Source organism: Diuraphis noxia, unplaced genomic scaffold (assembly GCF_037042655.1).
Source record: "Diuraphis noxia isolate RWA-SAM2 unplaced genomic scaffold, SU_Dnox_SAM2 contig0002, whole genome shotgun sequence".
NCBI classification, from domain to species: domain Eukaryota; kingdom Metazoa; phylum Arthropoda; class Insecta; order Hemiptera; family Aphididae; genus Diuraphis; species Diuraphis noxia.
The window spans coordinates 59,469,963-59,495,473 of record NW_028301712.1 but is presented as its reverse complement, the minus strand read 5'-3'; the positions used below and the strand labels follow the sequence as shown (position 1 = coordinate 59,495,473).

Below are 25,511 nucleotides of genomic sequence, written 5' to 3'. Positions count from 1 at the left end.
TATTAAATAACATACTTGTTGATACTTGACAACAATATTACGGCATAATAAAATACAAGCTTATTGTTCTAAATGACTAAAAGAATTATAAATATTTCTCAATAAATTTCGCGTAATGTTATTATTGGCTCTAGCATTAACGTCATATTAAAATATTTAAAATTAACATAAATATTTATATAAAATATATACATTTTTCAATGATAATAATTTATAATTTGTAGTATAATAACATTTCATGCATATACTGTTATTTTTTTTTTTAACCAAAAAATCAAAATCGATTTGATAATAAATTGGTTTTGCATAAAAATTTCATTTTTCCTTAATTATTTTGTTTTTTCGTCACTTTGGAAAACTACAGGACATTTTTAACGTTGATTTCAACTACTTATCTTATAATATATCAACAAATAAATGAAAAATAAATACACATATAATTATTATAAAATAATACATTTAATGCTCAGCTCAGAATCTAATAATATGAATGAAACATACAATAATAATAATATTATTTTCATCGGAAATTATTTATTGGTAGGAAAATGTGGTAATATAATTGGTTAATTATTAAAATTATAAATGCAATAAGGCCATAATCTCAAAATATTTATTATTTTTATGGTGTTTATTTCTCGTAAGTTTAAGCTTTTAAGAAGGTCATCATAAAACTTCCAAGAAATTTTCGAATAACATTTACCGTGACTTACTAATCATTGTAAACTAAGCTATTGAACAAACACTCTCCCGAACAATTTCCAATTTTTGATAAACAGCCCTCTGGTACTGATGGTACAGAATTTTTTTTTACGGTTTGAGCTAAATCGTCTTCCAAATCGTAGCAATAGAAATGTCTAAAAATCAAAAAATACCCAAAAAAATACAATATGAGTGCGTCGAAAGCGTAAAAATCGAAATAAATACGCGAATCCGTTTTCATTTCAATCTGTCTGTGTGGTGTTCTGGCGGATGGTTTATAAGTTATATTCATAGATAAGTATAATATGGTTATATTGGCTTGATTGAGTCATTGTACCTATTCTGTGATTGAGTGACAATGACTGCAGGAGAACGGACCACGGACGAACGGTTTTTCGCGTTTTGTTTTTTATTTTTTTATATCATTCGCGCGATTTCACAACGTCTTTACGGCGCCGCGAGCACGCAACCATGCAACCAGCTGGTCACAAAACGGATCGATTAGTGTTATCACTGTGTTGTCTCTGCTGGTGAGCTGCTCACTGCTGGCTGCTGTGCTGATGTACGAAGTGCGGATAACAAAAGGTTTGAGTTTTTGACAAGTGACAACACACTTATTATTTGGTGTAGTATTCACTCTAGTAGTTCTGTACAGTGTGCGATATCCATCACTTCAGATAGTGCTCGTATCTCTAGACCACTAAAAAGCGATACGTCACGTGTGCGTTCGATCAAGTTTTTATTATCGTCCGTCTGCCTGACCTCACGTGCTCCGACCTGATCGAAGTACCAGGGATCCCGGTGGCCATAAAACATCCGCTGCCGATGACGACTTGACGGGTACGCGACTCACCGAATTTGGCATGTCGCTTGACACCGACGGTTGTCCGCAGCAGAAAGAGTATGATTACCTACTGAAGTTCCTCTTGGTCGGTGACAGTGATGTGGGCAAACAAGAGATGCTCAACGATCTCGAGGACGGATCATCTGAGTCACCATATTGCAGCGGAAGTGGTAATGATGTATACCTATTGGTCTTTTGTATGGTGGTGTCTGACAAACCAATTGTTATACATAATATAAACCCATAATTTAACATAAAGTGCATAGTTTTTATTATAATATTAGGTACCATTTTGTTGAAATAACCAGCTACTGCAGATAATTGATCCCCTCGGTGATTATTATTATTATTAACCCTTGATAATCTTAGTCTACCTATATTTTTGTTTAAACAATGGTTGTTTCTAACTGTAGAACATAACCTTCCCTATTAAGAGAACATTACATCTGCATGTGTTATCTCTGCCTTACAAACACATAACATAGAAAATTGTACATTCTTAATAATCCATTTAACCTCAGGTATGTTTAATATAAGAGAAAATTGACTATAGTGAACCTTTAAGGTTTTTTTATACTTCAATTATATAATAGATACTCCTAGAAAACTCTCTATGAGGTTTACTAGATAATACTCTTACTTCTAAATTTTATAATAGGTAGATTTGTTCAAAATTCAAGTATTAATCACAACAGAGTTAAAAGGATTATTCAGTTCATACCAATTGTCATGTTACACGTTAGTAAGAGAGAGACAGTGAATGCAGATGTAGCATCCTCTTAACATATTTTTGATAATATCTTTAGGTACATTTATTACTACTTAGAGTTATTTTGTTACACTAAACCAGATTATACTACATAATACTCATAATATTTATTTATTTAATTAAAAAACTAGGTAGGTAATCTAAAATAATATAAAAGTCATTCCAATCTATTGTTTAAATCCATAGGTACTTATTTTATTTATTATTATTGAATAAATAACTTATAGATGATATGCTTAGAGTGTAACAAGTATAAAATTATAATATTTTAAACTTAACTGGAGAGGTTAATTAAAATTGATTTTTGCAGATAAGATATAATTTGTTCAGATACCTAGTTATATGTATCAAATTCTCTAACATTTAAAAATATAATTTGATAATCAATCTTTACCTATACATATTTTCAAAAATTAATAACAATGAATAATAATATAGTAGATTAAAAATGATAGGAAATAAAAATATATTAAGATATTTCCTATCAAATTATTAAGATAATAGATTTTTATAAGTTCTTCCCTTAGTGTTCAGTATGTTCATTGTTCATGTTGTTTTTACAATCTGGATTTTAAGGAAGTAAGAGTCATTAATATTATTAAGTTTAATTGTTCTGTTTACAGCATACAAAACTACAATTATTCTCTTGGATGGTAAACGAGTAAAATTGCAACTATGGGATGCATCAGGTCAAGGGCGTTTATGCACAATAATCAGATCTTATTCAAGAGGAGCACAAGGTGTTTTGTTAGTTTATGACATAACTAATAAATGGTCATTTGACGGATTAGACAGATGGTTAAAAGAAGTTGAAGAGGTATGTATCGTTAATATCCCTGTTTATACAAATTGTACAATTAATGCTGGTAGGTACATATTAAAAATGTTATCAAAAATTAGGAAATCAAGTAGGTACCTAATAATGAATCATAATTAAAAAATTCACCTATTATATGTTAAATTATAATATTTTTGTTAGATACTTTTAAAATATAATACTTAAAAGGGAGGAGAGCAACGGTGCCATTTTATCCCAGACTTAATTTTATGACAACTTTCTAGAGTTCCTTAGAAAACACCTGATGAACTCATATGTTGTTCAGATAATTATATATATGATTACTCAAAAGTTTACTTGGCATTATTCATTAATCATTAAAGATTACAAAGCCTACTATTGCTAAAAAAAAATTTCCTTCAGAAACTGTAATAATACTCTTATTATTAATACTTTTTATTTCATTTCTGTAGTTTATAATTATATTTTATAAACAGGCCATGTTGCCGTTAGACAAATTTCCATTTATTATTTTAGCAGTGCTGAAATAGGAAGATCAATCATAATCATAATTCATAATAATATCCAAATTGCTTTGAAGAAATTTGTTATTGTAAGTATCGACAGGACATAATAGAATCGGATGATGATTATAATAAAGTTATTACTTATGTTCTATGTTATTGAATGTTAATATGTTGGTACCTGACAAAAATAGTTGCTAGAATATTATAATTTCAACACTGAAGACTATAATTTAATTTAACACTGATATCATGAGTTTGAATTCAATTGGCAGTTGGTTGGTTATATTTGCTAACATTTTACAAGTATCAGTGACTATTTTAATTATTATATTTGTTATTACGACCGAGGAATGGGCTTAACTAATTATATATTAATAATTTAGTGACATTCTTGTGTTTAATAAAATTATTGCAGAAAGGCTAGGAAGTATACTTTAATATTTTACCCAGCCAGCACCAACGCATCCAAAAAAAGACAGTTAAAATGAATTAGCTGTAAAATATGTTCTGCACCACTGATTGAGTACCCGATACCCATAAATTTATAATCTGCACTTTAAAGTTGATAAACATTTATATTAAGGTGATTCCTTGGATCATTCTTTACTATACTATTGTAGATTTTTAATTATCTCAATGATTCAATTAAATATTATGTCCTATTGTTTTTTATTAAAGACAATTTTGTGTTTCTAAAGTTTGATTTTGTTTAGATTTTAACTATCACCTTTAGTATATTCAATAATTAACTATAAAAACATTTAATTATACATTTAAATATTTTAGAATATCTAAGTATATTAAAAACAACATATCTATCTCATTTAACATATCTAGTAATACAGTGAAACCTCTAAACACTGGACACTCTCTGTCGCTTAAACGTTGTCCGCAATTTGGAGGTGTCCGCTATTAAGAGGGAGAAATACATACACATTTCACCGTTCCCAAAATTCCGTCCGTTATTTGGAGGTGTCCGTTAAAAGAGGTTTCACTGTATATATTTCTTTGAGCAATAGTGTAATAACAAATTGTATTTTTTAAATTGTCGAGTTATCTAATTAAAGTGTTAGTGATAAATTTATAATAAATCTTTTTTTTTAAATCTACAATATTAATTAAAATATGATAAGCTTTACCTAATTAATTACTATTCTTGTAGGTATTAAAAAAAAAAAAAAAAAAAACAATATAATACTGTCGATATAAAATAAGTCATATAATTTACTAACATGCATATTCAAACTTATTGATAGATAGTAACTTAAAAATGAATATTATTAACATAAACTAAAAAACTCCCCTCTACAATAATAATTTAGAAATTAAAGTAATTCATGTAGGTAATATTATAATATAACGCTATGCAAAATTAATAAATATACAAATTTAGTAAATTATGGATTTTTTTTTATTTATAAATTTATTACAGCTCAAGAGTTAAGTAATAAAATAAACCTCACAGGGTAAAGATAATACATAATAATAATAAACAACATTGGTATAAATTTAAGTCAGATTCTAGACTTATAGACTTAAATATTATAAATTCAATGAAATTTACAATTTTGATAATTTTAAATAAATTTATATAGCATGCACCTGGAGTTCCAAAAGTGTTAGTTGGTAATCGCTTGCATTTGGCATTTAAAAGACAAGTTAGTGTCAAAGAAGCAGAATCCTATGCCTCAAAACATCATATGACTTTGTTTGAGGTCAGTCCACTCTGTGACTTTAACATCAGAGAAAGTTTTAGTGAATTAGCGAGGCGAGCATTACATAGAAATGGAATGGAAAGACTTTTGCGATCAAACAAAGGTATATCTTATTTTAATATTTAAAATAATAGGTATGCATCAAATTTATGTTGTGTTTTGAATTTAAAAATTAATAATTTTTTTTTTTAAACTTTAGTATTAAGCCTCCAAGAGTTGTGTTGCCGTGCTATTGTAGCAAGAACTACCCAGTATGGTATAAACCAGTTGCCTCTACCTGTAACAATTAAGTCACACTTAAAGTCATATGCATTGACTAGTTTCTCAACTTTATCTATGTCATTGCCACGTAATGCTTCAGCATCCAAAAAAATTAAATTGCCTTCCAACAATACTGGAGTATCACGACAACATGGTCACCCTGCACACTCTGTATCACATCATCATCATTTGAAAAATACACCATTAAGCATTTCAACTTCATACATTACAAGAAACTCTTGTACAATATCATGACTTAAAATATAACATTAGTAACGAATCCACTGATTTGAATTTATTTAAAAATGTTTAGTAAGTGTATATTTTATGTTAAACAATGCATAGTATGTAATTTTTTTATTTGATCTGTGTTAAGACAATTCATTTTTTTGATTCAAAATTAAGTTAACATATCCATTAAGATAAATTGTGTAAATCAGTATGTTATTTTATTGATCATTATTCGGAAGCAATAATTGTAAAACTGTGTGGTTGTTTATAACCTCTTATTTATAAGGGGTATATGTGTAAATAACAAAAGTATGTAACTCGCATCTTTAGTCATTTTATTTTTGCATTTGTGAATTCTAACTATTTTTTTTCTTTTGTAACTGTTTTCAATGATTTTTTTTATTATTACTATTATTTTATATGATTAATTTTATTATTGTTTATGAAAATTTATGACAACAATTATTTTAATATTTTTAACATTGATAAATAAACATTGAAGTCATCATTCCTATAATATATAATTCATTATTGTTAACATTATTTTCATAATATTTACCCGTGTACTATTCCCGAAAAGTAGTGCAGTATTTGATGCCACTTTAATAATTTAAGTAAGTATGACATAATATATCTAACAAGACTAAAACATAAATATAAATTTAAATAAAATATCCAAACAATCAATATATATTTCATTACCATTATAAAATATAAAAACTAATTCTAGCCTTGTGTCTTTATATTTATATTTAATTTACATAAATTATGGCTGTTAATGTATTTCAGTTTAACTCAGACCGTTTCACAGTAAGTAATAATGTCTATGTAGTATTTGTCTGGTTAATATTACATACGTACAATTATAAATATAATCAAGATTCAAACATATCCCTCATCTAGATCCCTGGGCACAATAATATTAAAAGTAACAAAAATTCTAAAAAGCTACAAAATCCAAAAGTTAGACATTACAACATAATATGCAGATTTAAAAACCAAATCAAGGAACGCATACTTCTCGACCAGATAATTACATATGAAATATCCAATGTCACTATAAGGTCGCTGGTTTCTGTCAACATCGAATGGTTCGTGTGTTTTGCTAAGCAACCCATTGAGAACAGTATATTGTGCACAATTGACCATTGTACTTTAATAAAATACGATTGCAGATGCTTTACTTCCACCATTTGGGGACTAATATCTATAAGAATTGGTACATACCAAATATCTCGGTGATAGAAATAGTGATATCTCATAAAATTTTAGATGTGTCAGTGTCACTCACATATTTTATTCATACCTACAGAAGGTATCGTGATGGAAACGATAAGAAAAGATTCCAACACGCAATATAATACATGATTTGTTAAAAAATTATTTTTACTGCAACTTCCAGATTCCTATTAGTTATTGTTCTTTAATGAACATTATTTTAATAATTATACACCTAAATACTACTATTATTAAAGTCTTAATGATTATTTGATTATTAACAAATAACTTAAAATAATAGGTATTTTAAAAGCTTTTAATTATCAATACTAATTAAATATTATACATATTATTACGTTATTTTAATTGCTATAAAAAAGTAGGTACCCAAGATTAAATTTATAATATGTTTCATGAAATTCGGTGCGAATAAAAATGAACAGTTTTCATTAACTTGTTAAACTAACTTAGATGATTTTCTTTGATAGGAACAACATATTAATAATTATTTATAATTAATTTTTTATTCGCATACTAATAACTATACCTAGCTGTTTGTTTCAAAAGTAATAATAATAAATTTACAATTAATAACATTTTTGTTGTAAGATAAAATAAACATCTTTATTCTATTTATTTATTTTTTATTATTTAAAGATATGCGAGAGTGTCATTAATGGGTGGTTGCTCTCATCAAACGTAACATGTACTATATAATTTATTGTAAACTGTTTTTATTATTAATATTAATTGTTTTGATACCTTATATATATTCTGTTTCACATTTACTCATTGTGCCTAAGGTATAGATTGTAAATTTCTTTTAAAAATAAAAAATAAAAAAATAATTTAAAGATAGATAAAAGTAGGTAAGCACTACACATGTCGATTAAGTACAGTCATTTTTCATGGTTTTTTAAAATTGGTGAATATACCTAGGTACTTCAAATTACTGAGCGTTGAACGGATTATTCTTCGAATTGTCACGTGTTAGTGTCCAGTTTTCCCAAAATGTAATTTTGAATTACCAAAATACCAAGTGTACTTAAATGTATTGTTTTTATTCGAATTACCGCGTGATTTTCAAGAGACCGAACATTTACTTCGAATTACCAAATGTTTCGAATTATTGGAGGCTTACATTATTGAGAGTCGACTGTACCTAGGTTTAGATATACATGTACCTATGTCCTATATTATTATTTAATAAATAAAATTTACATAATCATATTTTCCCTCGACGTCCCCAATAACAAACACGCACGCCTGCACACTAAAAACGAACCTTTCCGTGTTTAATTTCGATACTTAACAGTATATAAGCAGCGATGGCGTAAAAATATGTTCAACACGTCAGTGTTTTTTCTTTTTGAATCGTGCGTCGAACAATAACTTTTATAGGATCTAGGTTTTTGCTTAATGGAGTTTTATTATTTTGTTGAAATTTAAAATATTGGGTAGGTACCTATATACTCAATTCACAGGTAGGTACATAATATAAAATAATGAAATTAAGAATTACATATATAATTATAGCTCAGCATTTTTTGCTTAATTTTCTCATTTATTATACCTATGCAGTAATACATATAATGTAAACTCTATTGTTTTTACTTATTGTAATATTATTGATACTAACCAAACAAAATTTACTAGTTTAGAAAACATGTCAGACGATTATCAATAATAATTAAGATTTAACATATAGCTATTAGCTACCTATATTATTATTGGTATACCTACCTACTTACATTGTACAAACAATAACAATTACTGTGTGCATAATAGTGTAATACTTTAATATACGTATTATAAATTTATAATATAATAGAACCTTTATATAGGTTGTACCTATAATATTATTTTATACCTCTTTTGCAGTTACTTATAAAGGTACTGTCGTAATACTCATATTGATATAAAACAAAAACAAACCAATTAATAGAGTAATAAGTATATCTAAACTCTGAAGTGACTAGGGAAACTTTATATGAATATAGGAACATTGGATAACTATAAAAAAATGTGTGTTCTTATAATTTTAAAACATCGTCGTGTAGACAAAAATTGTTGGAAAACAATGGGTAGGTTTAAATACAAATTAAATAAACATTAAATATAACATTTAATAATATTTAATAAACATTTAAATATTCTTGATTTTTATTTTAAGAAATACACCACCGACTTTATATGATAAAATAATATTAAAAGAAAAAAAACGAAATTTAGTTGATGGTAAACTCTATCAATAACAACTATTTTTGAGATATCTAAACGCATTGGTGCAAATAGAGTTTAAGATTTGGAGGAGGGCTAACGCCTTATTATAATAATAAAGAATAGATATGCTTAAAAACAAGTTTGAGAATCGTTGGAGGGGGAAGCGGATGGTTATACCTCCTAAATCCCTCCCTTACTTACGCCTATAGTGGTATACTACAGGTATAGCTACACAGAAACTATCGAGAGGCGAATGCGTTCGATATAATATTGTACCTAGGTAAATTTTATTTTGTCCGTTAGGTGTATGTATCGATATTTATAGATGTATGTATTGAACGGAATAGTCAGGGAAAATGGTATAAAGTTTTGCTTTGTTTAAATAAATTTAAGTATTATGAGCAAACAATTTTAAAATACAGTGAAGAAAAGTGACCGTGTGCCGTGTGGAAGTAGAAAATTTTCTACCACTTTAAAAACAAATAACAATTGGTTCCGGAATTGAACGAACAATCGCATTCCAACGGACACAATAAGGTATAAAATAATAAACTTCGACAGTTCAACGGGAAGTAGCAAGTAGTGGAACAAAATGAAAGATAACACGAAATAATTTTGAGGCGTCAAGGAAAATTATTATTAAACTTACACTGTCTTGATGAAAATTTATTGCACAGAAATAACAGTGAAATACGTTCTAGATGTCAGTTATAAAATAATTATTTTTATAATGCTGGAAGAAAGGTTATATAGTAGCAAAAATAATTCTTTTGACATTCGTAATTTTTTAAATGAAACTCAATATAGGGCATGTCGAAAGAGCATTTTGTTCAATATTATAATATAGGGAAGAAAGAGTTATTTTTTTTCTCCTCATAATCTCGTGTAAAATAAATTTCGCAGATTTGTGTACTTTGTAGGTATAAACAGGTATAAAGCAGAAATAGTATATACATATAATATACGGTGTGGATTATGGTCTATGGATGAAACATTTACATAATTTACATATCCATATTACGTGAAACATTTTTTTGCAGATTTTTATAATACCGGGATAAAATAATAGTCATCACATTCTTTTGTGTCTTACAGTAATCTTATATACCTAGTATATTTTAGGTTTTAATTATCAACGAAACATGTGGTTTTATTTTTCATCCAGAAAAATATCGTTATTGATTTTGAAAACTAAAGATTAGTACGGTTAATTGTACATTTTTTTAAAAATTAAGTTAATTTTTTTTTTTTATTAATTAGCTTTTAGTCGGAAACTAACTATTACAGCTCAACAATTATATATCATACATATTATAAATAAAATATTGTACATTATACATAATAAGAAAGCAATTAATTTAGATAAGGTATACACTATTTAGATACATAATGAAATAACATAACAATCATGTTATAAGGAAAAATTTTACAGAAATAGCTATGGAGATAAAGAAGTTTTGGTGATTAATGTGTGAAGAACTGAAGAGAGGAGAGTAATTAGAGGACTGATAAGAGAATTGAGGTTAGTGATAAAGTTAGATAATTATCCGAGGAAAAATCTTGAATCCGGTTGGCTTCAGCGTATAATTTTGGTCTGGATTGAGGGTTTGGCGTCGGAACTATGGTCGGAGAAGCATTTAGGAGTCTTGGGTTTTTTTTTGAGCACTTTTGAAAACGGGGCAGCCTCTGAAGTTGGCCGTGTGGTAAGTTAAATTAAATCCGTGGAATTTACATTTTTAATCTGGTAAAAAAAAATGAACTAGTGAAATGTACATGAAAAAAGGTCGTAATCGGTGGAATTTACATGCGCTCAATATTATGTTAAGCAGGTTCGTATATATATTCATTATTCATACCTACCTAATGTTATGACTTTATGAGTTTATGACGCAACGATTTTATTATTTTATTTTATTAATCCGGTTATAAAAGAATGGGATAACGGGAATAAAGCTCAACTAAATAAAGTTTAGGTTTTTATAGTTTATTTTATAGATCGTTCGTTTTGACTAATAATTCTAAAATTAATTTATGAAATTCATAAGATGAATTAAATATTAATCTATATGTATATTCACTTTTTATCCGAGTTCACTATCGGGTTATTTGTTTTGTAATCCAAAACTTGGTATTTTTTAACTTAAACTTATGTATGGTATATAGATTTAAGTAACTAATGAGTAAAAATATATAAAAATAAATACAAAAATATGTCTGATATATTTATTATTTTGTTAAAAATTTAGACTTTTCAAATGTTATTGGGAATAGAGTATAGCCATAGATAAGATCCCATTATATAATATTATGTATCTATAAAATATATATATGAATCATTAAATCATATTATATTGTATTATTTATTACATGTTTATTTTTATTATTTTTATTTGTTTTATTAGTTATATTTTTGTCGTGTGTAGCCGCTTGCGCTTACCCATTGCCTGTTTTTATTTAAACAAATTAACTACCTTTCGTCTATCTATCATACTATTATAGATAGATAATATATCAATAATTTCGTGTGGTATTTATTATCGTTATTTAGGTAAGAATTTTTAATATTGACCACTTAATGGGATCCAATTAAATCCGATTTGATGATCTCCCTTAACAAAACTTATTGAACATATGCACACAAAAAAAACATACACATTATTATAAGATCAATGCGATTCATCGTTCGCTCAGAATCTAAAGGATTTCACCTGAAAGTATTCACTGGAGTGTAGTAAAAATCGAAATGAAAAATTTTGTTAAAATATTTTTATTTATTTTTTATTGATCAAATAAAAACTTGGCAGCTATACATGGTCATTAGTTACAGTAATGGTATGTTTGTAAGATTTAAGATTTTAACAGCATTTTTTTTTAAGGGGTTACAATAACAGTATGGTTAAATGGTTTCTTAGTATTTAAAAACAAAATAAGGAGGAAACAATTGTGAATCATTAAATAATATTAAATTAAATAGGCCTGTTGACTTCAAAAAAGAATCATCTTTTTGTTCTTCACAGCATTGAAACCCAATGCGATGTCGAGGGTCGTATCCAATCCGGTGTTTTGTCGTTCTTGCTGGTATTTTTAAAATATTTTACTATAATGTAATATTGTAGCCACGCGTATTTTTGCTATTTATCAATAGTAATGGTTTTTGGAAAAATAGACAAGCCTGAAATCCTAACTCTAGTTATTTTATACATGATGACCGACTACTTATCGCTGACTCGTATAATAAACGTCGTTGTACCTATATCCATTGTCTGATAAATGTTTGAATTTTTCGAATAAACTGTTAAGTGCATTTTAAACTTATTTGAAATTTAAAGTCTGACATACACGTCAAAATCAATGGCCACTGTCCACGAATTAGTGATCGAGACCCTATAGAATCAAATGTTCTGCACTATACCCGGATAATTGGATGGTAATTTTCAACAAGGCAAAGAGAAACGATTGATTCTTAACACCGAAGATGATGATGAAGACGTGATTGAGGTCATCGAGGCAAATGTTGTTAACATCCGCAGCGTGCTGGAAGGCACTTAAACAGTACTGGCGTCTTCCGAGATGTCTGCACTCTGCAGGGTTGTACCGTATAGTACTGACCGGTGGTGACGTTGTAGACGACTAAGAACTTAAGAAGACGTGCCAACTGAGGGCAAGCAAGAAGCAGGAAAGGACGATACGAAACTGGACAGGCTAAAGGATCGATCCTGTGACAACCCAAGTAACGAGCAAATATTTGCGTGATCGGCCGAGGCATATCTTGCCGCCGCGTGCAGAGGCGTGAAACGTTTGTTACTATATTATATGCGGTTGCTGCCGAAAGGAATGAAATCCGCAGTTTTCCCACTCCCTTCTCCTCAGCTGAAGAACACTTGGACAAGACAGCGGCAACGTGGTGAATAGTATTTGAAAGAACACTTTTATACGGCTTCTGGCGGTAAGCTACCCAAATACGTTCTCTGACCCCCCTCCTCCTCCCGTGGTGTGACGTGATCTTGATTGCCAGCGTTGTGCGTTCGCATGTCAGTCAGCACGAGAGACCATCTGGTGAATCAGCGGGCCCTATACTATCAGAGTGCCCTGCAACTCACCAGTAACTAACAGTACTCGTCTACACACGAAATCGACCACGATAACGTATGGAGGTGACTATAAAGGCCCTCGCTATAGTGTAGCTTTTATGTTGTCTTATGTTGCTTTATACACTGCACACCTTGTCATCACGTACCTACCACTTCCCGGAACTTTTACACCACAGTGTCTTGTCTGGATGGTTTTTTTTTTATTATCATTTCCTCATATACTTATTATTTTTCTATCTTTTTCATTCTTAATCTTAAATATTTTTGTACACTCTTTGAGTCATATATCTGTTTCACAATAATTCTGAATTTTTTCAAATTTTAAAAAGTCTTATGACATTAATTATAGATTTTTTTTCGGATATTAAGTATTAAAAAAAATGTTTTTGTATATAATATGCAGTTGCACTAAAAAGTATGTGCATAATGACATTGAGTACATACTTTGTTGAACAACTTTTGATTTATTGAATAAAATTAAAATTTTCCACAAATAAAATAAAATAATATTTATCTTTTTACGTACTAAGCGTGTATTTGTAGTTTTATCTATTTCAACAGAATAATGGAATACACTACACATGCTTGTACAATGTGCGATTGCCCACGAAAAGTTAACCAAAAAAATCTTAAACTTAAGTAAATATATTTAAATATTATTTTCTACGTGTTTGTATTTGGAAATCAAATACCTTTATTTAAATACTTTATTCGTTACCATCTGCGATTTAATAGATTATCAATATTACTCTATTATAGTTGTTAGAAACAAAATTATTGAAATCTTATAATATTATATTTTCCTTATATAAAAGCGGAGGGAAACAAATATTGTTGATAATTTTAGTCGATTAATATATTGTGTGCTGTGACGTGAATTTTAAACTACAAATTCACAGTTACGCAATACGAGTTTTTTTCTATACATTACTTGTCTATATATATATATATATATATATATATATATATAATGTTAACTTTTATACACGATAAAATGTTCAAAATATTTCGACTTTTAGAATCCACTTATGAGCATGCGACGTTTATCTATAGGATTTTTTTTCAATTAGATATTATCGATAATCAGGAATTTCCTAAAGCTTTAAAAAACAGAAAATCGTACACAAGATTCCGTATAAGATTTTATTAGTGCAATTAAAAAAAAAATTGAGTGTAAATTCACAACAATTATTACGAATGTCTGAAGTTGAAATTCTAATAAAATGTGCAAATTATTTTTAGTTGGAAATTCATAAAAAGATTTATTTTTATATTTATAATATTTAAAACGAATATCTACTGAACGGTCACATTCATTTTTTTTTTATAGTTATTGGGATTCAAATTTTAATGACAATTTTACGTTTTTATTTTATAAGAATTTTAAGCTTGAATTTTTATAACATTCATCATAATTACTGTTTTATGTTTAAAATTTACAATGTGTTCAATTTGTATAAACAAGATTTGTAATTTGAATACAATAATGTTCCTCATTAAGCAGTTCACAATGAATCCAAAAATCCAAATCTAAATTAACCATAGGTACCTATTTATAATGTATTATTGTATATACAGCTTAGACAGTAAAAAATAATTGCTATTATTGTGCATTAATGATGTATTATAATAATGGTATTTACTTTTCGATTATTATAATTTTGGATAGTATTATCATAAGGTAGGTACTTATTGTGCATTTTGCGTAGGTACAACACGCCATAATAGGCAAATGTATATACGTTAAAACTATATTTTATAAACTATAAAGGGATAATAATTATCTTCTAGGTGAAATATATTTCAGTCCTTTCTCCTTTCTTTTTCCTATCTGCAGTTACTACTTGAAAATTGATGGAGTATTGTCCAAAACATGGACAAAATATTATAGTTGATAAGCCGTTAAAGTGTCGTTGACTATCTAGGGAAAACATATAAATAGATTTTCAAAGCGTTATATGAATTTAATTCATAATACATGTTGCTAAATATTTTGAAAAGTTAGTTGAAATAGCTAAAATATATTATTTTTTTTTTAATGATAACACGTCCATCAGCGTGAAACGACGCATAACATTAACAAAAATAAGTCAATTATTTAAAAATAAAATTGAAAATTTACGCTTTAATTAGTCCAAGTAGTCCATGTGGCTATGCTACGTTGTAGGTAGGTACTAGTTAAAACCAACGAATATTTAGTAATTATAGGTACTTACAACTTAGTTAATAACATTTATTTTTCTTGATTCAAAATTACTTAATATAGGTAGAACAAAAAAGTGTAGGTACCTACCTATATTATATATGAATCATAAAAAAAAAAAATCAAAATAATAATAATAATAAAATGTATAATAATTTTAATCTTCTTCTTTACAAAGAAAAGTTAATTTTTTTATTTATTTGATCTGAGATAATTTTGACGCCTCCGGACAATTTCATCATTTCCGGAGACCTCCCTTTAAACTGGCTCTGTATAATATCACTATTGGAATGCTGGATGATCTAATAAACTTAGTAATCAATTTATTATAATGCCATAAATTCCGTATATCATATGATCAAGATTAAATTTGGACATTTGGTAGATTTAATTTAATCAGTGTATATTATGGAGTATACGCATATTATTATAATTATAGCGGAGACTAACTTCATAGATAATGATAAAAATTGAGCCTTCTTAGTTTTTAGTGTGTATCCAGTTAGTGGATTTCATATATCACAATTTCTAATAGTGTAAATTGTGTAGATGCTTTATTTTATTTTCAACTGAAATTGATGTTTTCAATACATTTTTATCTACCTTGCAACGACTTGTGGATTTAATTTTTTAACGTTGCATCACAAAACAATAAAAGCATAAACGGTGGCGTTTTCCATCACTGTTAATATAAAATATGTATTTATCCTCAAACACCATCTGTCAGTTGTCACACGTATCAAATGCAAATGTCATAGAAATCGTTGCAGTTTTTTAAAGCGTATTTATTCAGTTGTATACGATTGTAATATTTTGTGTTTTTATGGATGGTAAAACTTCAGTTACAAAAAACTTTGGTTGTCACCAAAAATATGGTGAATATACTAAACTTTTTTTGGAACAGGAACAGGAATAGGAAAAGTAAACGGTGTGCGTTCTCTTGTAGCAAACGAGTTGTAGTCATCATAATAAAGTAGGTGCATTTAAGTATTATTTACATAGTATTATTAGATGTAACAATTAACTAACATATGTCATATTTATACATAGGTACCGTTTGAACGATATTATATTAGTATTATAGTATTATAAATATAATATACATATACATATTTATTTCTATACATTTTTTTTATTTAACGGGACATTGCAATTTCAACACCCACATTAAGTTATATATTTAGTGTAGCTGTAAATTTCAGCAGCCATCCGTCTCTGTTGTAATATTTTACGACCTAAACTTAAAACTTTTTCTTATTTATGAATATCAGCCTTCATAACATCGTATGCAATATAATAACCACTTAACCATTTTAACCGCTATATACGAGTACCTATGGTTACCTATTAAATTATAGTAGGTACTTATATTTATTATTCGTACTTCGTGCGCGTTGGCGAACATATCTAATTTAATTAAAAATAATAATCATGCTCACTTAAATTCTATGAGGAATATAAAATGTATATTATATAGTATATTCTATAACATACATACCAGTGGTTAATTTTTTATTGGAAAGTATTATTGATGTAGATTGCCATCTTAACTTTTCAATATTTTCATTGAATATGTGTATAACGTACCTACATGTACATATTCAGTCATTGAAAAATGTATATAGACGTACGTACAGACATAGCTACCATTTTTTTTGACAACGCACTTTTCCTCACACAGCCTCAAAAAATTGTATAAACAATATATAAGTAAACAAAAAAGTAAAATGTATTTTAATTAATGTTAAACAAAAATTATGTGAAATGTTAGTCATTTAAAATTATTTAAACTTCAAACTATTCAATTAAAGGTACCTGTTATATATTATTAGGTACTTTTTATCATAGTTGTACTGATTATCAACCGTTTTTGTTCAACTGATACATGGGTATATGATGCACCTGTACCTACATTCATTACTCAGTAGTTTTTAATTAATTGTAGACTGTAGCTTTGTATTCACAATACTATATTTTCAAAAGGATCATTTACAACTTCACACGAACATCTTGTGACAGGTGCACGGGTAGAACACGATTGAGAACGGTCCTTATCGGGTGTACCTTTTTTAATAACACAATTGAGAACGTTTTTACCTGCTAACTTTTATGCAACGTTGCCAAATTAATTAAAAATATAAAATTTACAATATATATAATAATAGATATCAATATTACTATATATCTTTGAGTTTTTGGTTACAGAATAAACTTACGTGGAATTAAATTTGATAAATAAAAATAAACACATCACACATCATTGTAAAATCAATACATTTATCACTAATTTTTTGTTAAGTGAAAATTAAAAATATTTTTTCTTTCCACTAAATCCCAAGGTACACTATGGTGTACCCATCCGTAAGTCTTTCAATATTTGTCCGATTTTTTTCAAACCTGGATTAAATTATTCGTGGATAGTATCCACTGGATACATGACTACAAATATTTTATAAAAAAAAACTTTATAGTATTACATAAAATAGTCAGGTCTGAAATGGCATAATGGTTTGATATCAGTTTTACAAATTCATATCTACTGATTAGTGATTTCATCTCGTTGGTATTTTGAAATTAATTCTTCATTTCATTTACGTTTATCATTCATATTTTTTCTTGGTGTTTCACTTAGATCACTTAGTATAACTAACAAGGTGTTTTACATTCATAAATACTCTTTAAAGTAACATAGACATTAGTTTGAATATTTTCTATAAGTGCAGTAATCCATGGTAATATATTATGTAGTGACTAGTGGTGTAAACTGGTGTTCGTTTATAAAAATGATCTTTGAATACAGAGTGAAATAATTCACACGCTTTCGTCATCCTAATAATTAAACTTGCTGATAATGCAGCCCACAGTGATGGAGGGTAAGTTCAATCGTCTCCTATATAATTATATCTATACTAAATAGCTTAATAGCCGAAGTATTTTGTTAATAGTTTATTGACAGGACGATCACTCATCGTAAAATCGCATGTAAAACAATCTGAGACTTCCTGCGCATCAAGAAACAAAATACCAAAATATATGTGTCGTAACCATTTACCGATTTCGGAATTTGTTTGTTTATATTTATTTGATAAACCAAAATATTATATTTTCTTCCACCATCAATTAGTCAAATGAAATCTACAACAAATTATATTACTTTTTGGCCAAACTTTAGTATTTAAAATAGCTTTTTCATAATCAATATTAGTCACATTTTCAGGGGAAAAAATCAAATTCATATCTTTGCATTTTTGATAAATATAACGAAGTGCAAAAACATAGGGAAGATGTTAGTTTATTTCGTAATAAGCAAAATATGAGTGGAAAATAGTTGCCGTTTTGGAAGCCATGCATAGTAAACATATGCATAAAAAAGTGAGTACAATAATCAAATGTCCTATCCATATAAACAGTATCATCTACTGGAGTCAACAATTTTGTAACATGACAAAATAATAATATTTTCTTTTTCATTATTTAATAGTAATAAATGTTCTTTTTGTTTTGTTTCAATATTTAAAACATTTAAAGCTTGGTCTTGGTGTAATTTCGACCAAAAACTTATGACGCGAGCCCATTTTATCATTTTTAGCTTAAAGAATCGTTGTACTGACATAATTGAACCGAAATGATTTCATGATTTCATGATCAATATCTATATAATATCTATATCTAGCCAGGACCGACCCTAGGGAAGGTCAACTGGGAAATTTGTCCTTGGCCACACGCAAATTTTAGTAACCCACGCTTACATCATGAGAATTAGGGAGATAATAATATTATATTTTTTATTTATTTTTTATTCAACTATATATGTATAATATAGAAAGCATTTACATACATTTTAAGTTGATACCTACTCTCTATAAGCAAAAGCTTGTGTTGAGAGTAGGGAGTTTAAGTAACTAAAAAAAAACATAATTTACTGTTCAATTAACAATTATATACTAACTAATATTCCTGTACCTACTGAATATAATATAAAAATTAGTTAATTAAGATAGTTAATCATGCTTTTAACAGTAATAATATAATTAGTCTTATAACATAATAACATAATAGCAGTGCTCGAATTGGGAAAAATTAAGTAGAGGAGCTCAATCCAACGATTTAAAAACAGCGTTCCAAGTGCACAATTAATCAACACAGACCCGTGGGTATTATGATAATAGTAATAAACAATACAATTAATAACATAAAATATAAGAAGTAACAAAATAATTAGACTTAACATAAAGATAAAATGTAAATAAACGAAGACGATAATCAAAATATTGCATAAATAGCACACGGAGCTTTAGTTTAAAATAAAATGTACCTATTCCCTATTAATTTAATGTCCAAGGGAAGCTGGTTAAATAATCGTATACTTCTAGTTATATAATAATTCTGCATTAGTGTTGTATTAGGTTTATTAATAAGCAAATTACCATTATCTTCACCTCTAGTGTTGTAAATATTATACGTTTTAAAATCTTTTTTGTTAATGAAAGTTTTTATTAATGAAGCTTTATTATATAGTTCTTTTAATGTAAATATTTATTTGTTATTATGTTAACTATATTATTTATTTCAAACAGTAACAATATGTATAAAAACATTTAACTAACCAATCCGATCATTGCTTTTTACACAGATTACCGTCACAACTCAATGATATAAGAACTCGATGAATAAGTAATCAATCAATATCATTATTATTTTCATATTATAGTCTAATTTTAGCCATATATATATTATATTTTCAATATAACAATTATGTAAGTATAGTGTATATAATTTGGAAATATAATATATTATATGACAAAAATTAGACTATTATAATATGAAAATAATAAAGGTATTGAGTGATAACTTATACATTGAGTGCCTAAGTCACTGGGTAGGTATGACGGATAATAGGTGTAAAAATAAATTAAACAATTGGTTAATTTAATATTGTTTATGTTCTTCAACGAATTCTCTTTAATAATTTTGGCGATGTCCATCTTTCTTGTCCTCCAAGGAAATGGTCATAGCTGAAATTAAATAATGCTATGTATTTATTGATGAAAAAGATAGAAATTAATAAATATCGTAAATAATCATACCCATAAAAATAATTTAGGGCCATAATGCTGATTTTTACCTTTGCCTCTTTTTTTGTTGGTGCTGTAAAGTATAAATTAATACCAATAATAACTGATTATTTTATAAACATTTTATCTGAGTTTACATTATATGAAATATTTAAAGGAATGTAAAAAAGTATTAAAATATTAGTTGTTAATATAAGTATTATGTTACAATATAAAAAATTACCTCGTGCAACAAAAGCTTTTTTATGTACCGTACTTACCGTATTAACGGTTTAATTTTGCCCTGGGCGCCAAATCTTAACGGCACAGCCTGGTTACATGTATTTATATCATTCACCAAAGTATCTATTTTATCTAATTAAATTGAATTGTTATATGCTGTTAATACCTTATAATAATCAATAATATTAATTTAAAACTATGATACGACACGCACGCTAAATGCGTTGCTGTCTCGTAAAAATCAACCCGTTGGTATTTGGTAAATAATAATCCTTTTATTTCTGTGTAAATATAATATTATATACAAAAATGAGGAATCGGGGACCGATGGCGTAGCGGTCTTCGAAACCTTGAACAAACATGGGAACAACGTGTTACATTGTTACAACATATAATAAAAAATACTAGCTATGTAGTATGTACATAAATTGGGTGGGGAACGAGATCTGATCACGTCGGAGCCGCTTATGAAAGTGGCATCCGTTCAGTGAGCTCATTCGGATAAGTGTGACCTAAACAATATAGAGGTTGTCCTGAAAAGGACAATTTTGGTTCCACGGAGACTAGTCCTAATCGGCGCGGGGTATTCGTCGGATGGTCATTGAGTCGACTTCAGGGTTGTGTGTCGCTGGTGTGCAACTGGTTGACAACTGGCTGTCGTCGTGGTTGGGCATCAGAAACGATAACGTCGTGCAGCAAGTCTGCAGTTAAGTGGATCGGTCGTAAAATGGCCGTTATATATGTCACTTGGTGACAATAATATAATAATATATAACAATCGGGATACGCTTCAGGTATGCCGCTGGTGGCACCTGATTGTACTATTATGTTTTGACAGTTGAGCCAGTTGAGGGTTAGGATGAAGACTGATTTAAGTTTTGTAGCTGCACCGTTATATAGGTATAATGCATTTATGGGGAATTCCGGTGCCGGTTGGTTGAGTTTATTAAGAGTGACGAGAGAATGTCGCACTTTTGCAGTGGTGCGGGTTACTTGATTGGTGCGTGCGTTTTCCCCTCATTAGCCTCTTGTAACTTATTTCTTTACAAACCACCTTCGTCAATCAAGTTTCCCTGACAAAAGTGTGAAATTAAATTGTCAACGTGTGGTTTCGTACACACTGTTGGTCTTGAAAAAGACCTTTTTACGCGCTCGTGTGTATGTGCGCCGTTATAACTTTCATTTTCGCAAAAATGTTTCAATGCCCAGTTGGCAAGCATATTTTTGGCGTCCTTTTTTGAAGAACCTACATAAAAAAGCAACGATAAAAGTGATTAGTGATTATTGTTTTAACGATTTTAAATATCAATACTATTATTAATCCAACCAATATTTGTCGTAAATAATCCTTTTTTCTTTTCTTAAATAGACATTTTTTGTTTTTTAGATTAAGATAATCTCGACATTAATTTTTCGATAGAAAATCGTTTATATTATTATTGTACATATTAAAGTGATCATATAAAAATCATACATCACATCTAAGTGAAACTTAAATTAAATATAATATTGAAATTAAATTATAGTTTATATTAAAATAATTGTCAATATCTACAATATAAAAATATTACTTTGTGCATCAATAGATTGACCATTGATGACACACATCCACCATTATCACTGGCGGAGAAATCGCTATTAAGCTGACTGTGTAGTTGATATATGGATAAATTTAATATAAAAAGAGAATTGGTCGGTACTTCAATTTGTATTCAAAGTGGTTCATCACCTAAAAGTAAAGGGTTTAAGTTATAATATTTACTATTATATCTAGTGTAAAAATGAGCATTAAACTGTATAATTTAATGAACATAAATGTTGCCAATACAAGCATATTTTGCAATATAAAATCAAACTCAACTAAAATATATTAAAAGTTAAAAATTTCTAAGTAATTGAAATGTATGTGTGTAAGACGAAGGCAACAATTGTCCATGTGGCGTCCTCTTAACACATGAATGCTTAAGATTATCAATTTTTTTTAATAAAATGTCTTAAAATTTTATCCAGTAATTATTAAGATCTTGATCGTTCTAAAGGTTTAAGTCACAATATTTTATAAAACCTAATTGCGTATATATTTAAAAGACATTAATTAATCATCTTACATAATCATCATTTGTTGATATGCCGCCGTCTATATTTGCAGGCTGAGCAGTTAAAGTACTCTGTACATTTACTAGATCTTGGTCGTTCTAAAGGTTTAAGTCACAATATTTTATAATACCTAATAGCGTATATATTTAAAAGACATATTAATCTTACTCTGTCAGTCGTTGGAATGTCGCGGACGTTGTCTATCGTTAGTTGAGCAGCTGAAGTACTCTGTACATTTACTAGATCTTGATCGTTCTAAAGGTTTAAGTCACAATATTTCATAAAACCTAATTGCGTATATATTTAAAAGACATATTAATTAATTATATTCATATTACTCTATCAGTCGTTATGAGGTTGCGGACCAAGTATGGAGTTAGTTGAGCAGCCGAAGTACTCTGTACGTTTACTAGATCTTGTTCGTTCTAAAAGTTTAAGTCACAATATTTTATAAAACCTAATTTCGTGTATAAATGTATTTAACTTCTACGTTTGTAAAAAATTAATTTATCTTTTCAATTATGCTGACATATTCGGCATAATTATGTCTTATGTGTACCTTTAAAAGTTCTCTTGCTTTTTTATTCAAAAATCGCCTGCTCATCCATACCAATCCTATACCGGCTATTGCTCCTAGCGCTATAAATGATTTTGTCTTCATCTTGAAACCCAGACAATTGTAGTTTTCAATAAGCAATAATAATTAACTCGTTCACTATATTTTGTGTATAACAATATAGGTATACTATAGAAATAACGTAACGGTCCGTGCAGGCGTTAAATTGTCAAATGAATATTTTAATTGTAACGCAGATAATATATTTTTGGGTACCTAGTGATGTATTTATAAATATTATGCTGTTTATATTTTCATTTAAGTCAGATAACATGATATAATAAAAAAATACCAATGCTAATGAAACTACTCAACCGATTTTAATAAGATATTATGTTTAATGTGGTAGCTTTTGTTCGACTTAAAGTATAGGTCATTATTAATCCTTCGTCGGGTGGCCCTTAATTGATTTTTTGAATACCTAATAATGGATTTTGATCCACTGGGGTGGAGATTGATGTTTATAATTTAAATTTATAGTATACCGTGGTTAAAATGATAGACATTTTTGTAACTTACCAGATTCATAATGAATTATTATTCATTAGGTACTTCATTAGGATAGATACATATAGGTACTATTCATGTATAATATCAATATAGTAATTCATATATTTAATTTTAATGATTACGTTCATTATATAGGTAGCCAGAGCCAGGTAGTTAATCCCCAGCTATATGAGAGCAAATTAGAACACGATTGAGAACGTTCTTACCTGATAACTTTTATGCAACGTTGCCACATTAATTAAAAATATAAAATATAAATAAATTATACAATAGATATAAATTACTATATTTCTTTGAGTTTTTGGTTACAGAATAAACTTACGTGGAATTAAATTTGATAAATAAAAATAAACACATCACACATCATTGTAAAATCTATACATTTATCACTAATTTTTTGCCAGCTTATGGCATTTTTTTAAGATCAAAATTTAAAAAATTAATATTTATTTACAACATATTTATATTTTTATTTTGCAGTTAATTAAAATTTAAAAAAAAATCAAAAGCAAACATGCCAAGTCTTATGTAATCGCAAAAATGTTCGTCCATTTTATAAACAAATTTAAGGTGAATTTTATCAAGAAATGCAAAAAAGAGTCAGTTTTAATCAACAACATTTCAAAATACCAAAAAAAAATATGCCCTTGGATCAAAATCCCAGCCCTAAAAATTATAACTAAAAGTTAAGATAAATGACAACGTCGCTCGAAAAATCGTTCTCAATCGTTTGATTTTAAGGTACAAAATACTGCTTCTTTGAAGTTTGAACTGCCGACAATCGTTCTCAATCGTACAACACCGATGTGCACAGTCTAAAATTATTTTACATTATTTGAAAATGGTTGAACCATCTCTTTAATTTAACCAATACAATGTATGTTATTGATAAAAATAACCTACCATTGTAAAATACTAAAATTTATGATTTTTTTCTGGAAGTTTTTCGGTTCTTATATAAATAAAAAAAAAATGTAATTTTGGTTGTAGTCTAACAATTCACACCCATTCAGTTTCCTGTATGGTATAAGCACTATTAGTTTATGTTTATATTTGCAGCACCTGTACGTCGTTATTATTATAAGTTAATAAAAAGTATTCACTTTTTTTCTCGATTTTATAGTATTAGTTACATCGGCTATAATAGGTCATTAGTTGTTAATTGATAATTTACATTGTATTTGCATACCGTTTACAATGTTTACATTATAGTTTATGCTTATACTAGATTATACATATAACTTGAATACCTTTGAGAAGTTTCTGATGTTATTATTTATTATTGGTCGAGTTATATAAGACTTTTTATAGTAGTTGTGGTACCTATATGATATTTGTTTCTTGAGTTGTCAAACTTTAAACATTCAATTAATATGTATTTGACTGTGGAATCCACTCTACATAATTCGCAATTTATATTGATATATAG

The 25,511-nt window shown here is 28.1% G+C and overlaps 1 protein-coding gene and 1 pseudogene across 1 annotated transcript; one reads left to right on the top strand and one right to left on the bottom strand.

Moving 5' to 3' along the window:
* Positions 1–648: 648 nt before the first annotated feature.
* Positions 649–6,351, top strand: Rab40 (RAS oncogene family member Rab40). The gene is made up of 4 exons (XM_015512620.2): positions 649–1,716; positions 2,939–3,132; positions 5,216–5,438; positions 5,535–6,351. The coding sequence occupies exons 1-4, from the start codon at positions 1,566–1,568 to the stop codon at positions 5,849–5,851; spliced, it is 885 nt and encodes a 294-aa protein (XP_015368106.2). The 5' UTR covers positions 649–1,565; the 3' UTR covers positions 5,852–6,351.
* Positions 6,352–17,522: 11,171 nt separating this feature from the next.
* On the bottom strand, positions 17,523–18,798 carry LOC149058734 (uncharacterized; annotated as a pseudogene).
* Positions 18,799–25,511: the final 6,713 nt, after the last annotated feature.

What these genes read in the sequence shown, in the direction of transcription:
- Rab40 (XM_015512620.2), top strand. Translation starts at nt 1,566, where the DNA reads ATGTCGCTTGACACCGACGGTTGTCCGCAGCAGAAAGAGTATGATTAC. An exon ending in ACCATATTGCAGCGGAAGTG is followed by an intron (nt 1,717 to 2,938) that starts GTAATGATGTAT and finishes TTCTGTTTACAG; the next exon opens with CATACAAAACTACAATTATT. An exon ending in ACTTTTGCGATCAAACAAAG is followed by an intron (nt 5,439 to 5,534) that starts GTATATCTTATT and finishes TTTAAACTTTAG; the next exon opens with TATTAAGCCTCCAAGAGTTG.